The sequence below is a fragment of the Oncorhynchus masou genome, chromosome 32, assembly GCF_036934945.1.
Source record: "Oncorhynchus masou masou isolate Uvic2021 chromosome 32, UVic_Omas_1.1, whole genome shotgun sequence".
NCBI classification, from domain to species: domain Eukaryota; kingdom Metazoa; phylum Chordata; class Actinopteri; order Salmoniformes; family Salmonidae; genus Oncorhynchus; species Oncorhynchus masou.
The window spans coordinates 1228925-1245091 of NC_088243.1; the positions used below are offsets into that span (position 1 = coordinate 1228925).

Sequence of the window (16167 nt, forward strand, 5' to 3'; positions counted from 1 at the left end):
GTGGTTATTCTTCAGCTGGCGCTTCAAATCTTCCGCGGGAAAAAAAATCTATAAAAATTCTGCATTCACCCTCGAAAGAAAGAAAACGCATCTTATTGGCTACCCGTCATGATTTATACCGCCTATGATGCACTTTGATTGGTTCGTAGACATGTACGTTACGGGAAAGGACATCCCGCCCCCTTTTTTCTTGAAAGACAAAAAGGAGCGAAAAAGGAACCCTCCTCTGGTTGGACGTGCAGGATGTAACGACGCAGCTGATTGGCTGAAATGATTGCCGCTCTTGAGTTTTTTTAATTTTATTTTGAACCTAAATACAGACAGCTGCATTTCTTTCTCAGAAGTTGAGTCGGACTGTCAGGGAGAGTACATCTTAATGCAGCTCTCTGACAGTATATCAAATATATATACTTCCAGACAATATATATATATATATATTTATTAATCGATTTTTAATTTTTTTTTTAGCAAGACAGAGTCTGCAAACAGCTTGTCGTGGTTGTTTTGTTTTCATTACTCTTTACAAACTAATTCTGCAAATTCTTCATTTGGATGCAAGCTAACTTAACAGTAACGTTAGTTGTTACGTTCAATGATTTTGGACCTCCGAACTGATATCAAAAAATATATATACATATTTTTTAGCTAGCTTTGTTAAAAATGGATTTTAAAAACGTTATCAGCGATTTCAGCCCTATCACCTCTAACAACAGGCCCGACAGAATCCACGGCCTTTCCTCACTGTCGCTGCCCGACATGGCTTCGACTTGCATCAAGAATAATCTCTTCTCTCCTGCTTCAACAAATGTACTGTCACCCGTCACTAATCTGGCCCTAAACATGAACAATCTAGCTGGACTTGGAAGGTAAGAGGCTCTCATAAAACGTGTGTTGCCTAGTTGACTATGTTTCCATACTAGCTAACTGGTTGTGAACTGCAAGATAATCTTGGTTGGTTTGCTAGCTAACGTTAGGCTAGTTTCCTGAATAACATGACAAACATGTAGCTACTCTAGTTAACTAACCACTTGTATATTTCAAGCCAATGAAAATGGATAACTTGCTGAATGTTGGCAAAGTTGTCTGATTGTGTACCGATTTTTGCGTTTCCAGCCAACAATGTGAAACTCCCAAGAGGAAAGTACATGTGCCTCTTCTGAAGATTCCCTCTTTCGCCTCCGACTGCTCGTCTGATGCTGGTAAAACATAATACCATAGCTGCAAATGTTTCACCCCCCCCCAAAAAAAAGTGTAAATAAGATGGAGACAATAAGAACACTAGCTTCCTACTTAAACTATGAAGTATTTCTTTGTTTTTTTTGTTCATACCATATAGGCCTTATATTTTGTCATGTCCCCTGTTTTTTTAGTTCTCCTCTTCCTTTTGCAGTTTGACCACATTGAAAGCCTGGGAGATGGGAAATGGTGCCAGTACAGGACATTATAGGATTGAAATGTTTAATTTACTTACAGGAAAAAAAGCGCAAACTACAGGATTTAATATTTTCTCCTGTGGCACCCTTAAGTTTAGGCCTGTGTAAATGTGTTCAGAATGTACATCGTGTAGTTTTAACGGTTTAAAATAGTAACAATGAATGAGCAGCTAACTGGGACTTGTTTCTACATCTTCCTCCAGGTCTTGGTATGGATTCCCCCTTAGACCCTGTGGATGTTGAGAGGTAAGTGATAGTCCTCATGTCTTTAACCATCAATCTCTGTGGTAGCATTGGCATTTCCTTCCTCCCTACTACCTCTCTCCTCCATTTCCCCCACTCTCCTCCATCCCCCCTCTTATTCCAACTGAGCACGGCTAGGTAGTCCGTCTCATCTATTGTGTTCTGGGATTAGGTCTACTGTCATTGTGCCGTTGGTAAATCTCCCCAGCTTGATGTGTCCATTTTCATTGAGTAAATTAGCAGATAAGATGATCATAGGTGAACATTCCTTCTGTTTCTTTTTTTTTTTGGGGGGGGGGGCGGGGGCAAAGGTAAATTTGATCACAGGAGTTGAGTGATGGGCTGATTTGGAGATGTTCAATCTACATTAATTTCAACTGATTAATTTCCCCCATAGAGATGCAATACCATTCCTGTTGCCCTGTATTACTGAAGCAGACTGGTGCTGTTATGTAATAGGCCTATTCCCACTTCGCAAGCTTGAGGAGTGTCAAGAGTTTTCTACTTTTCAATTCACGTTACATCCTTTCCTTAACATTTCCCGTGGTAGGCAACGCCCCATTTCCCGTGGTAGGCAACGCCCCATTTACCCGTAAATCTCACCGTAGCCAGTAAGCATTCACCTACTTAACAATCCAAGCAACTTTTATTCTAAAACATTACCATATAAAATAATACAACCAAACCCAAGTTACAACAATCCACAAGCACATGCAGACAATTTTAAAAGGGGTTATTTTCTCATCAGGTTAAATTAACTGACTACACAGAACTCCTGCTAGCTAACGAACAACATGCTTCATGGTCAAGTAACATTAGCATATCGATAATGAACAAACTACCCCCTCCAAAACTAATATAAAATATCCTGTAATGTTATCATAGTGTCATAATATATATATATGCGCTCTCTTCTGGGTCTCTGTGGGTAGGCTCTCTTTTGGGTCTGTGGGTAGGCTCGGGGTGAATATACGGACATCTGCCAATTTCTCTGAACACTTGGCTGCAGTATTTTGTCCATGAGGCCATTCATTCAGCTCCCGTACAGCTGTTTAATGGCTCGCTGCAGCTTTTTTAGGGGGGATGAGGGGGGTTGAAGTGTTTTTTTGGCACACTCATGGCCTGTCTTATGGTTTGAATGGTAAAGGGGAGGGGGGGTCTCTGCGCCAGAACTATTGAATGGGGGGCATCTCGTACCCCCAAGCCCCCTATAGTCGTTACGAGAACAAACTCAATCACCCCCCTTTTCTCCCCATTGAACTAGACGCACTCCTGCCCCCCTCCGTTCTCCTCTCTGCAAACAAAGGGTCCTTGCAAAAGGGCTGAGGCCAGCGTTGTTCCTTCAGCAGGCATACGGTAGATTAGCAGACCCTGTCCTCTGTACCCCCCCCCTCTTTCACTCAGCTCTCCTCACTGCTTATTTAGCATACAGGTGGGCATTGCTCTGCTGCAGAAAGAAATGGGAGGCACCACCCCTTGCACCTCTTCTCCAGCACGGGGCTGAAACCGCCCGTCCTCTACCCCTCTCTCAATAGAGCCAGCAAGGCTCTATTGTCGGTCTAACTGGTTTAGCTGCCAACTGTGGTGCTCTGTAGCTCCCTTGGTAGAGCATTGGCACTTGCAACACCAGCATGGTGGGTTTGATTCCCAGACTACCATACATGAGCTTCAGAAGCTGTTTATTTCCATTGTGGCCTTTGAATAGTGCGAGAAGACTACATTTGGTGAGAATCACATGGTACAAACTCTTAAAGGGCCAGTGGCCTGCATTGGCCTTTTGTCTTAAAGGGCCAGTGGCCTGCATTGGCCTTTCGTCTTAAAGGGCCAGTGGCCTGCATTGGCCTTTCGTCTTAAAGGGCCAGTGGCCTGCATTGGCCTTTCGTCTTAAAGGGCCAGTGGCCTGCATTGGATGTGCAATTTTCAATTACAGCATTATTAAATCTGCACATAGTCTTCTGCTATTTGTTCTGGTGCCAGTAATATTTTCATGTTAATATTGTCTTCTGATTTATAATTATTCTGCCATTTTAACTTGTATTGCAATCTATTGGCTTCCAAAATGTAAGTAGGTATATCTAGCTGTCCGATAACTCAGCATAGCTTGACCTGCACCTTTGTAAAAACTGTCGAAGGGAGAGTGTTGTGTGAATGTAGACAACTGAGTTCTTTAGCTTTATTTACGATAGTTTACTTTAAAGAGGACTGAGATCAGTTATTGAAAGAGGACTATATGTGAACACCATTACCCATAAAGACTCACAGCTGTAATCAACGCTAACATGAGATTTCTGTATTCTCCACTCTTATTATGGGGTAATGTGTGTAGATACTTAAAATAAAAAAATGCAGGTTGTAACGCAACAAAATGTGGAATAAGTTAAGGGGTGTGAATATTTTCTGAAGGCGCTGTATCTTTAAAAAATAGAATAATAAAACGTGTATTTGTTCGCTAACAAAGGTAGGACAGTGGAAATGTTAGGAATACACACACTCCTGTCTGTCTCCGTCTCCAACAACACAGCCTGTTCACTTTGTTTTCATATAATGAAGTCAAATGGCCTGCCTGGATGAGGTGCTTATGAATGAGTTGCCAATTCGTGACCAGGACCCTGTGTGGTGCATTACTGTTGACCAGGACCCTGTGTGGTGCACTACTGTTGACCAGGACCCTATATAGTACACTACTGTTGACCAGGACCCTATATAGAACACTACTGTTGACCAGGACCCTATATAGAACACTACTGTTGACCAGGACCCTATATAGAACACTACTGTGACCAGGGGACCCCTGACCAGGATATAGAACACTACTGTTGACCAGGACCCTATATAGTACACTACTGTTGACCAGGACCCTATATAGAACACTACTGTTGACCAGGACCCTATATAGAACACTACTGTTGACCAGGACCCTATATAGAACACTACTGTTGACCAGGACCCTATATAGAACACTACTGTTGACCAGGACCCTATATAGTACACTACTGTTGACCAGGACCCTATATAGAACACTACTGTTGACCAGGACCCTATATAGAACACTACTGTAGACCAGGACCCTATATAGAACACTACTGTAGACCAGGACCCTATATAGAACACTACTGTAGACCAGGACCCTATATAGAACACTACTGTAGACCAGGACCCTATATAGAACACTACTGTAGACCAGGACCCTATATAGAACACTACTGTAGACCAGGACCCTATATAGTACACTACTGTAGACCAGGACCCTATATAGTACACTACTGTAGACCAGGACCCTATATAGTACACTACTGTAGACCAGGGCCCTATATAGTACACTACTGTAGACCAGGGCCCTATATAGTACACTACTGTAGACCAGGGACCCTATATAGTAGAACACTACTGACCAGGACCCTATATAGACCAGGGACCCTATATAGTACACTACTGTAGACCAGGGCCCTATATAGTACACTACTGTAGACCAGGGCCCTATATAGAACACTACTGTAGACCAGGACCCTATATAGAACACTACTGTAGACCAGGGCCCTATATAGAACACTACTGTAGACCAGGACCCTATATAGTACACTACTGTAGACCAGGACCCTATATAGTACACTACTGTAGACCAGGACCCTATATAGAACACTACTGTTGACCAGGACCCTATATAGAACACTACTGTTGACCAGGACCCTATATAGAACACTACTGTTGACCAGGACCCTATATAGAACACTACTGTTGGCCAGGGCCCTATATAGAACACTACTGTTGGCCAGGGCCCTATATAGAACACTACTGTAGACCAGGGCCCTATATAGAACACTACTGTAGACCAGGGCCCTATATAGAACACTACTGTAGACCAGGGCCCTATATAGAACACTACTGTAGACCAGGGCCCTATATAGTACACTACTGTAGACCAGGGCCCTATATAGTACACTACTGTAGACCAGGGACCCTATATAGAACACTATAGGACCCTATATACACTACTGTAGACCAGGGCCCTATATAGTACACTACTGTTGACCAGGACCCTATATAGTACACTACTGTAGACCAGGGCCCTATATAGTACACTACTGTAGACCAGGGCCCTATATAGTACACTACTGTAGACCAGGGCCCTATATAGTACACTACTGTAGACCAGGGCCCTATATAGTACACTACTGTAGACCAGGGCCCTATATAGTACACTACTGTAGACCAGGGCCCTATATAGTACACTACTGTAGACCAGGGCCCTATATAGTACACTACTGTAGACCAGGGCCCTATATAGAGCGCTACTGTAGACCAGGGCCATTTATTTATTTATTTGATCTTTATTTTACTGTTGACCAGGACCCTATATAGAACACTAATTGACCAGGGCCCTATATTCAATGACGGCCTAGAAACAGTGGGTTAACTACTGTTCAGGGTCTAAGCACTAGGGCCCTACCTGTTGACCAGGGCCCTATATAGTGCACTACTGTTGACCAGGACCCTATTCCCTATATAGAACACTACTGTTGACCAGGGCCTATATAGTACACTATTGACCAGGACCCTATATAGAACACTACTGTTGACCAGGACCCTATATAGAACACTACTGTTGACCAGGACCCTATATAGTACACTACTGTTGACCAGGACCCTATATAGAACACTACTGTTGACCAGGGACCCTATATAGAACACTACTGTAGACCAGGACCCTATATAGAACACTACTGTTCCCTATATAGAACACTACTGTTGACCAGGACCCTATATAGAACATTGTAGACCAGGACCCTATATAGAACACTACTGTTGACCAGGGCCCTATTACACTACTGTAGACCAGGATATAGAACACTACTGTTGACCAGGACCCTATTCACTACTGACCAGGACCCTATAGAACACTACTGTTGGCCAGGGCCCAGGACCCTATATAGAACACTACTGTTGACCAGGGCCCTATATAGAACACTATTCCCTATATAGAACACTACTGTTGACCAGGGGAACACTACTTCCCTATATAGTACACTACTGTTGACCAGGGCCCTATTCCCTATATAGTACACTACTGTTGACCAGGACCCTATTCACTACTGTTGACCAGGACCCTATATAGAACACTACTGTTGACCAGGACCCCACTACTGTTGGCCAGGGCCCTATATAGAACACTACTGTTGAGGGCCCAGGGAACACCTGTTCCCTATATAGTACACTACTGTTGACCAGGACCCTGTTCCCTATATAGAACACTACTGTTGACCAGGGCCCTATATAGTACACTACTGTTGACCAGGGCCCTATTCCCTATATAGAACACTACTGTTGACCAGGACCCTATTCCTACTGTTGACCAGGATAGTACACTACTGTTGACCAGGGTGGCTGGGTAGCCTATTCCCTATATAGTACACTACTGTTGACCAGGGCCCTATTCCCTATATAGAACACTACTGTTGACCAGGACCCTATTCCCTATATAGAACACTACTGTTGACCAGGACCCTATTCCCTATATAGAACACTACTGTTGACCAGGGCCCTATTCCCTATATAGAACACTACTGTTGACCAGGGCCCTATTCCCTATATAGAACACTACTGTTGACCAGGCCCTATTCCCTATATAGAACACTACTGTTGACCAGGGCCCTATTCCCTATATAGAACACTACTGTTGACCAGGGCCCTATTCCCTATATAGAACACTACTGTTGACCAGGGCCCTATTCCCTATATAACACTACTGTTGACCAGGCCCTATTCCCTATATAGAACACTACTGTTGACCAGGGCCCTATTCCCTATATAGAACACTACTGTTGACCAGGGCCCTATTCCCTATATAGAACACTACTGTTGACCAGGACCCTATATAGAACACTACTGTTGACCAGGGCCCTATATAGAACACTACTGTTGACCAGAGTCCTATTCCCTATATAGAACACTACTGTTGACCAGAGCCCTATTCCCTATATAGTACACTACTGTTGACCAGAGTCCTATTCCCTATATAGAACACTACTGTTGACCGGGGGAATAGGGTATAATTTGAGTCCACCTACCGAGGTGGGGTCTTGCTTGGCCCAGTCACTGGTTCAGAAGCTTCTCACTATAATTCTGACTGAATAGTTTGTCTCTGTCCTGCAGGTTGGACGAGGCCGTTCTGCAGTCTGGGAGAATTACCAACGAGTAAGTCATGTGGCTAGTCTCTCTCTCTTGGTTTCCAGGAGATGAAATTGGCTAGTTGTGGTGCAGCTGCCAACAACCAATCAACAATTTATTTTTCCACTCTTTGAGTAGATAATAATAATAATAATAATATAGACAATCCTTGTCATAATTTATCTAGTGTGTCCATCCCCTGTTTCAACTAGATTTGTTTGTTCGTTCTCTTCACAGTAAAATGCCAATCCGAAGAATCAACTCTCTACCACTGCTGTTAGGCTCCAGCCCGGCTCTGAAGAGTCCGGACCCAGAGATCCAGCAGCACCGCTACGGGGCCTTCGGACAGTACGGCTCAGTCCAGGATACAGCCGCCTCCTCTGGGCATGGTTGGCAGAGCAACAAGGAGAACCAGGAGGTGGGCTTCGAGTTTAAGAAGCCCGCCAAGCCAGCGTCACGCTGCCGTAGGAGGTCCTTCCACAGTGGAGGAGGAGAGAACAAGGACTTTGCCCGTCGGCCCAACTCAGCCCCAGCCCTCATGGTGAGTAGAACAGAGTGACTGACGCCTCTCAGCCCTCATGGTGAGTAGAACAGAGTGACTGACACCTCTCAGCCCTCATGGCGAGTAGAACAGAGTGACTGACACCTCTCAGCCCTCATGGCGAGTAGAACAGAGTGACTGACGCCACATGGCGAGTAGAACAGAGTGACTGACGCCACATGGCGAGTAGAACAGAGTGACTGACGCCACATGGCGAGTAGAACAGAGTGACTGACGCCACATGGCGAGTAGAACAGAGTGACTGACGCCACATGGCGAGTAGAACAGAGTGACTGACGCCACATGGCGAGTAGAACAGAGTGACTGACGCCACATGGCGAGTAGAACAGAGTGACTGACGCCACATGGCGAGTAGAACAGAGTGACTGACGCCACATGGCGAGTAGAACAGTGACATAACAGAGGACGAGACGTTGTCGTAGTTGTGAGTCATGTTAAAATGAAAGTTAACCCTTTGCTCCTCCCTCCCTCTAGCTGTCCCCACCCTCGTCGCAGCGCCACAGCTCATTGGACGACAGCAGTCCCATGATCCTACGCCGCTCCTCCTTCACCCGCTCCCTTAATGAGGATGACGATGGTTTCCTTGAAGTTCTGGATGACTGTGAGGAGGAGTGTGACATGCCCATGGGGATGGCCAGCCTGCTGACAGCTCCTCTAGTGAGGGACAACACTGCAGCGGACTCGGTAGGAGCATCACCTCTCCTACAGTGGCGTTGCCATGGCGATCCATGAAAAGTCTTCTGTATGGCCTGCTGTGGATATGACTTCATTTGTCTTTGGTTTTAAAATGACCAGCAGTTTCGCTATAGAGCGGTCTGCTGCTGGATGCCCCCCGGGGGCCCATGTCGTCTGGAGGGGCCCCCCGGGGGCCCATGTCGTCTGTTTTCACTACATTAGATTTGGTTGCTGCATATGTCCATCCATAGGTCTTCTAATTGAACGCCAATCTCTTCCTCTTCAGCCGGTGGGTCGGTGTCGGCCGAGGGGTCTGTTCCGCTCCCCCTCCATGCCCAGTCAGGTGGAGCGCGCCCCCCTGAAGCGCCCTGAGTGTCCCCAGGAGGAGAACACGCCGGTCAGGGTGAAGAGACGACGCAGCCTGGTGGAAACGCACATCACCAACGTGGACCAGGGCGACTGCTCTCCCAGAAAAATGGTACGTACCCGGTCCTCCCTGCTCAATGTCTCCGCCCCTACAGTCACCTGGTCCTCCCTGCTCAATGTCTCCGCCCCTACAGTCCCCTGGTCCTCCCTGCTCAATGTCTCTGCCCCTACAGTCCCCTGGTCCTCCCTGCTCAATGTCTCTGCCCCTACAGTCCCGGTATTTTTGGTCCTCCCTGCTCAATGTCTTTGTACCCCTACAGTCACCTGGTCCTCCCTGCTCAATGTCTCCGCCCCTACAGTCACCTGGTCCTCCCTGCTCAATGTCTCCGCCCCTACAGTCCCCTGGTCCTCCCTGCTCAATGTCTCTGCCCCTACAGTCCCCTGGTCCTCCCTGCTCAATGTCTCCGCCCCATAATACAGTCACCTGGTCCTCCCTGCTCAATGTCTCCGCCCCTACAGTCACCTGGTCCTCCCTGCTCAATGTCTCCGCCCCTACAGTCACCTGGTCCTCCCTGCTCAATGTCTCCGCCTCTACAGTCACCTGGTCCTCCCTGCTCAATGTCTCTGCCCCTACAGTCACCTGGTCCTCCCTGCTCAATGTCTCCGCCCCTACAGTCACCTGGTCCTCCCTGCTCAATGTCTCCGCCCCTACAGTCCCCTGGTCCTCCCTGCGCAATGTCTCCACTAAGGTCGAAACGATTTTCAAGTTTTCATAAACGGAAATCGGTATTTTTGGAATCGCTCAAGGTGTTTTTTGTATATTTTTTTGTACCTTTATTTAACTACTTCAAGTCAGTTAGGAAACATTCTTATTTTCAATGAGAACCGGTGGGTTAACTGCCTGGTTCAGGGGCAGAATGACAGATTTTCACCTTGTCAGCTCAGAAAGGGATCCAATCTTGCAACCTTACAGTTAACTAGTCCAAGCCGCAATAATGACCTGCCAGTCATCTCGTTTTTGCACTCCACAAGGAGACTGCCTGTTACGCGAAATGCAGTAAGCCAAGGTAATCTTTTTTGACAAAATATCTTGTTTAAACTTATCTTATAAACAATCGATCATAATCACTAGTTGACTACACATGGTTGATGATATTACTAGATATTATCTAGCGTGTCCTGTGTTGCATATAATCTGACTGAGCATACAATCATACAAGCATCTAAGTATCTGACTGAGTGGTGGTATGCAGAAGCAGGTGCGTAAACATTCAAACAGCACTTTCGTGCGTTTTGCCAGCAGCTCTTCGTTGTGCGTCAAGCATTGCGCTGTTTGACTTCAAACCTATCAACTCCCGAGATGAGGCTGGTGTAACCGATTTGAAATGGCTGGCTAGTTAGCGCGCTAATAGCGTTTCAAACATCACTCGCTCTGAGACTTGGAGTGGTTGTTTCCCTTGCTCTGCATGGGTAATGCCTTGATGTGGTGGCTGTTGTCGATGTGTTCCTGGTTCGAGCCCAGGGAGGAGCGAGGAGAGGGACGGAAGCTATACTGTTACACTGGCAATACTAAAGTGCCTATAAGAACATCCAATAGTCAAAGGTATATGAAATACAAATGGTATAGAGAGAAATAGTCCTATAGTAACTACAACCTAAAACTTCTTACCTGGGAATATTGAAGACTCATGTTAAAAGGAACCACCAACTTTCATATGTTCTCATGTTCTGAGCAAGGAACTGAAACGTTAGCTTTCTTACATGGCACATATTGCACTTTTACTTCTCCAACACTTTTTTTTGCCTTATTTAAACCAAATTGAACATGTTTCATTATTTTACTTGAGGCTAAATTGATTTTATTGATGAATTATATTAAGTTAGAATGTGTTCATTCAGTATTGTCGTTATTATAAATAAAAAACGGCAGATTTTTGCTCGGTATCGGCTTTTTTGTCCTTCCAATAATCGGTATCGGCGTTGAGGTCGACCGACTATGACTTCTCTAGTCTCCACCCCCTACAGTCAGCGTGTTTGAAGGGATCAGATTAAGCGAAGAGACTCTCTAATATTGGTCACATAATGAGGTGTTTTTTGGGATGCAAGGTGGTTTGTCGATCAAAGATTCTGCTTTGTCTGACTGCCGAGATCCGTCTCTCTCTCCTTCCTATTCGTTCTGTAACCAGGGATCTCTCTCTCCTTCCTATTCGTTCTGTAACCAGGGATCTCTCTCTCTCTCCTTCCTATTCGTTCTGTAACCAGGGATCTCTCTCTCTCTCCTTCCTATTCGTTCTGTAACCAGGGATCTCTCTCTCCTTCCTATTCGTTCTGTAACCAGGGATCTCTCTCTCCTTCCTATTCGTTCTGTAACCAGGGATCTCTCTCTCCTTCCTATTCGTTCTGTAACCAGGGATCTCTCTCTCCTTCCTATTCGTTCTGTAACCAGGGATCTCTCTCTCTCTCCTTCCTATTCGTTCTGTAACCAGGGATCTCTCTCTCTCTCTCTCTCCTTCCTATTCGTTCTGTAACCAGGGATCTCTCTCTCTCTCTCTCTCCTTCCTATTCGTTCTGTAACCAGGGATCTCTCTCTCTCTCTCTCTCCTTCCTATTTGTTCTGTAACCAGGGATCTCTCTCTCTCTCCTTCCTAGACGTTCTGTAACCACACTGAGATTGAGAAGCTGCTGGACACTAGTGAGTCTGACCAGGACAGAGAGCTGATCGGAGATTTCACCAAACCCTGTGTCCTGTCCACCGTGGAGGGTAAACACCAGGACCTGAAATACATCACCCCTGAGATGGTGAGAACTACTGCTGTTATATGATACAGCCATGTGTCTAATCACCACTAGTATTCCCTATGTAGTGCACTACTTTTGACCAGAGCGCATGGGGTGTTTGACCAAGGTCCCCGGTCTTCTCACCTCACAACATCCAACCTGCCAAGCCTCTTGAGCTTATTTGACTACTAAACACTCGTTTAACTAACTTTTTAATGTTTTTATAAGGCCTCTAGAAATATATCGTAAGGTAGTCAAATATCCAGTAGGAAGTTGTAGATGCTACATAGTTTATCTACTAAAAACCATGTTGAGCTCGGACGATTAACCCAAAGACAATAGACCCTGGTGTTATGGAGACAGACCCTGGTGTTATGGAGACAGACCCTGGTGTTATGGAGACAGACCCTGGTGTTATGGAGACAGACCCTGGTGTTATGGAGACAGACCCTGGTGTTATGGAGACAGACCCTGGTGTTATGGAGACAGACCCTGGTGTTATGGAGACAGACCCTGGTGTTATGGAGACAGACCCTGGTGTTATGGAGACAGACCCTGGTGTTATGGAGACAGACCCTGGTGTTATGGAGACAGACCCTGGTGTTATGGAGACAGACCACCAGGTATATATGTTAAGGCCCAGCTCACAGGCCTGGTTTAAACATTTTCTGGATGTATAGTTTTTACTGCTCTAGTGTTTATTATAATAATTATTGCTTGAAAAACCTTATTTACGATCTATTGATTTATTTGTCATTGTTTGTGCGTTGCGCTGAACACTGAGAATCATCACTGTGAAAGTTTGCCAATTCATCCTGTTTGGGATTGGTTGCCAACTGGAGATTTTGACACCGGTCATTCGGTGGCCACGTAGGCTAATTGATCGATCAATCCAGCAACAAGATCATAGTTTAAATATCTGTCACGGAGTGCCTCCTTCCTCGGGTGGTGAATAGTGTAGTAGGTTTAGAAGCATAGATCAGGAGACCAGATGTCTCATTCTGGTTCCTATTTTGACAGGTTGCACATCAATGTGGATTTATGCATTTCCTGAATGTTTGAACCGAGTCCTGTCATTAATGTAACTGTCCATTTTTAACTTAAACTGATTTTTTTTTTAAATTTATCGCACAAAATGGTTAAATTGATGGTAATATGAATGTTTTTGCATATAACCATGCTCTAAGTATTGGGGCTCGAACCTGAGACTAACCTGTCTGCTCTGAGCGGCCAGCTGGATCCTCTATAACCTGAGACTAACCTGTCTGCTCTGAGCGGCCAGCTGGGTCCTCTATAACCTGAGACTAACCTGTCCGCTCTGAGCGGCCAGCTGGGTCCTCTATAACCTGAGACTAACCTGTCCGCTCTGAGCGGCCAGCTGGATCCTCTATAACCTGAGACTAACCTGTCCGCTCTGAGCGGCCAGCTGGGTCCTCTATAACCTGAGACTAACCTGTCCGCTCTGAGCGGCCAGCTGGGTCCTCTATAACCTGAGACTAACCTGTCCGCTCTGAGCGGCCAGCTGGATCCTCTATAACCTGAGACTAACCTGTCCGCTCTGAGCGGCCAGCTGGGTCCTCTATAACCTGAGACTAACCTGTCTGCTCTGAGCGGCCAGCTGGATCCTCTATAACCTGAGACTAACCTGTCCGCTCTGAGCGGCCAGCTGGGTCCTCTATAACCTGGGACTAACCTGTCTGCTCTGAGCGGCCAGCTGGATCCTCTATAACCTGGGACTAACCTGTCTGTTCCTCAGATGGTGTCCGCTCTGAGCGACCAGCTGGATCCTCTATAACCTGAGACTAACCTGTCTGCTCTGAGCGGCCAGCTGGATCCTCTATAACCTGAGACTAACCTGTCTGCTCTGAGCGGCCAGCTGGATCCTCTATAACCTGTCTGCTCTGAGCGGCCAGCTGGATCCTCTATAACCTGAGACTAACCTGTCTGTTCCTCAGATGGTGTCCGCTCTGAGCGGCCAGCTGGATCCTCTATAACCTGGGACTAACCTGTCCGCTCTGAGCGGCCAGCTGGGTCCTCTATAACCTGAGACTAACCTGTCCGCTCTGAGCGGCCAGCTGGGTCCTCTATAACCTGAGACTAACCTGTCCGCTCTCTTCCAGCTGGATCCTCTATAACCTGAGACTAACCTGTCGTTCTGTTCCTCAGATGGTGTCCGCTCTGAGCGGCCAGCTGGATCCTCTATAACCTGGGACTAACCTGTCCGCTCTGAGCGGCCAGCTGGGTCCTCTATAACCTGAGACTAACCTGTCCGCTCTGAGCGGCCAGCTGGGTCCTCTATAACCTGAGACTAACCTGTCCGCTCTGAGCGACCAGCTGGATCCTCTATAACCTGAGACTAACCTGTCTGTTCCTCAGATGGTGTCCGCTCTGAGCGACCAGCTGGATCCTCTATAACCTGTCTGTTCCTCCTCAGATGGTGTCTGCTCTGAGCGGCCAGCTGGATCCTCTATAACCTGAGACTAACCTGTCCGCTCAGAGCGACCAGCTGGATCCTCTATAACCTGAGACTAACCTGTCCGCTCTGAGCACCAGCTGGATCCTCTATAACCTGAGACTAACCTGTCTGCTCTGAGCGGCCAGCTGGATCCTCTATAACCTGAGACTAACCTGTCCGCTCTGAGCGACCAGCTGGATCCTCTATAACCTGAGACTAACCTGTCCGCTCTGAGCGGCCAGCTGGATCCTCTATAACCTGAGACTAACCTGTCTGCTCTGAGCGGCCAGCTGGGTCCTCTATAACCTGAGACTAACCTGTCCGCTCTGAGCGGCCAGCTGGGTCCTCTATAACCTGAGACTAACCGGTCTGCTCTGAGCGGCCAGCTGGATCCTCTATAACCTGTCTGTTCGTCAGATGGTGTCTGCTCTGAGCGGCCAGCTGGATCCTCTATAACCTGGGACTAACCTGTCTGCTCTGTAAGCGGCCAGCTGGATCCTCTATAACCGGAGACTAACCTGTCTGTTCCTCCTCAGATGGTGTCCGCTCTAAGCGGCCAGCTGCATCATGTTGTCGAGAGGATCGTGGTGATTGACTGTCGCTACCCGGTATGAGTTTGAGGGGGGGCCACATCAAAGGAGCCCTGAACCTCTACCAGGAGGAGCAGGTATACCTCCTTGCGCACCCCCATCGCCCCCCTCTCCCCTGACCACAGGGTGCTCCTCGTCTTCCACTGTGAGTTCTCCTCAGAGCGAGGGCCCAGGATGTGTCGTTTCGTACGTGAGAGGGACAGGACGATGAACGAGTACCCTAACCTGCACTACCCAGAAATCTACATTCTCAAGGGAGGCTACAAAGAGTTCTTCCCTCACTTCCGGGTAAAACACAATCCTACTTTTGAAACATTTTGATGGCTTTATCACTAATAATCAAAAGTGAATTAGTTGACATGAATATTTTTGTTTCTGTGTAGTTTCTATAACAAGCCGTTCAGTTTGGCGACCACACATTGTAATGGCAATGCATTGATGGAGAACCAGATGCAGTGTGAGCCCCTGGGTACCGGCCCATGCACCACCAGGACTTTAAAGAGGACCTGAGGAAGTTCAGACTGAAGAGCAGGACCTGGGCCGGGGAGCGCAATGGGACTGTACAGCAGACTGAAGAAGCTGAGCCCCCCCCCTGTAACCCTACTGCCCACCCTCCCTACTCCCCTCCCCCTGTAACCCTACTGCCTGCCTCCCCCGTAACCCTACTGCCCCCCTCTTTAACCCTACTGCCTGCCTCCTCCCCCTGTAACCCTACTGCCTGCCTCCCCCGTAACCCTACTGCCCCCCTCTCCGTAACCCTACTGCCCACCCTCCCTACTCCCCTCCCCCTGTAACCCTACTGCCCATATTTCTCCCCTCCCCCCTGTAACCCTACTGCCTGCCTCCTCCCCCGTAACCCTACTGCCCTCCCTGTAACCCTACTGCCTGCCTCCTCCCCCT

General features: G+C 47.2%; 1 protein-coding gene across 1 annotated transcript; it reads left to right on the plus strand.

Moving 5' to 3' along the window:
* The first annotated feature begins 354 nt into the window (after positions 1–354).
* On the plus strand, positions 355–15617 carry cdc25b (cell division cycle 25B). Its single transcript, XM_064955571.1, is given in 11 exon segments — positions 355–866; positions 1114–1199; positions 1637–1679; positions 7827–7868; positions 8079–8382; positions 8878–9087; positions 9365–9556; positions 12094–12243; positions 15214–15285; positions 15288–15346; positions 15348–15617. Coding segments are annotated over 11 exon segments (1605 nt in total). The 5' UTR covers positions 355–660; the 3' UTR covers positions 15589–15617.
* The last annotated feature ends 550 nt before the right edge of the window (positions 15618–16167 follow it).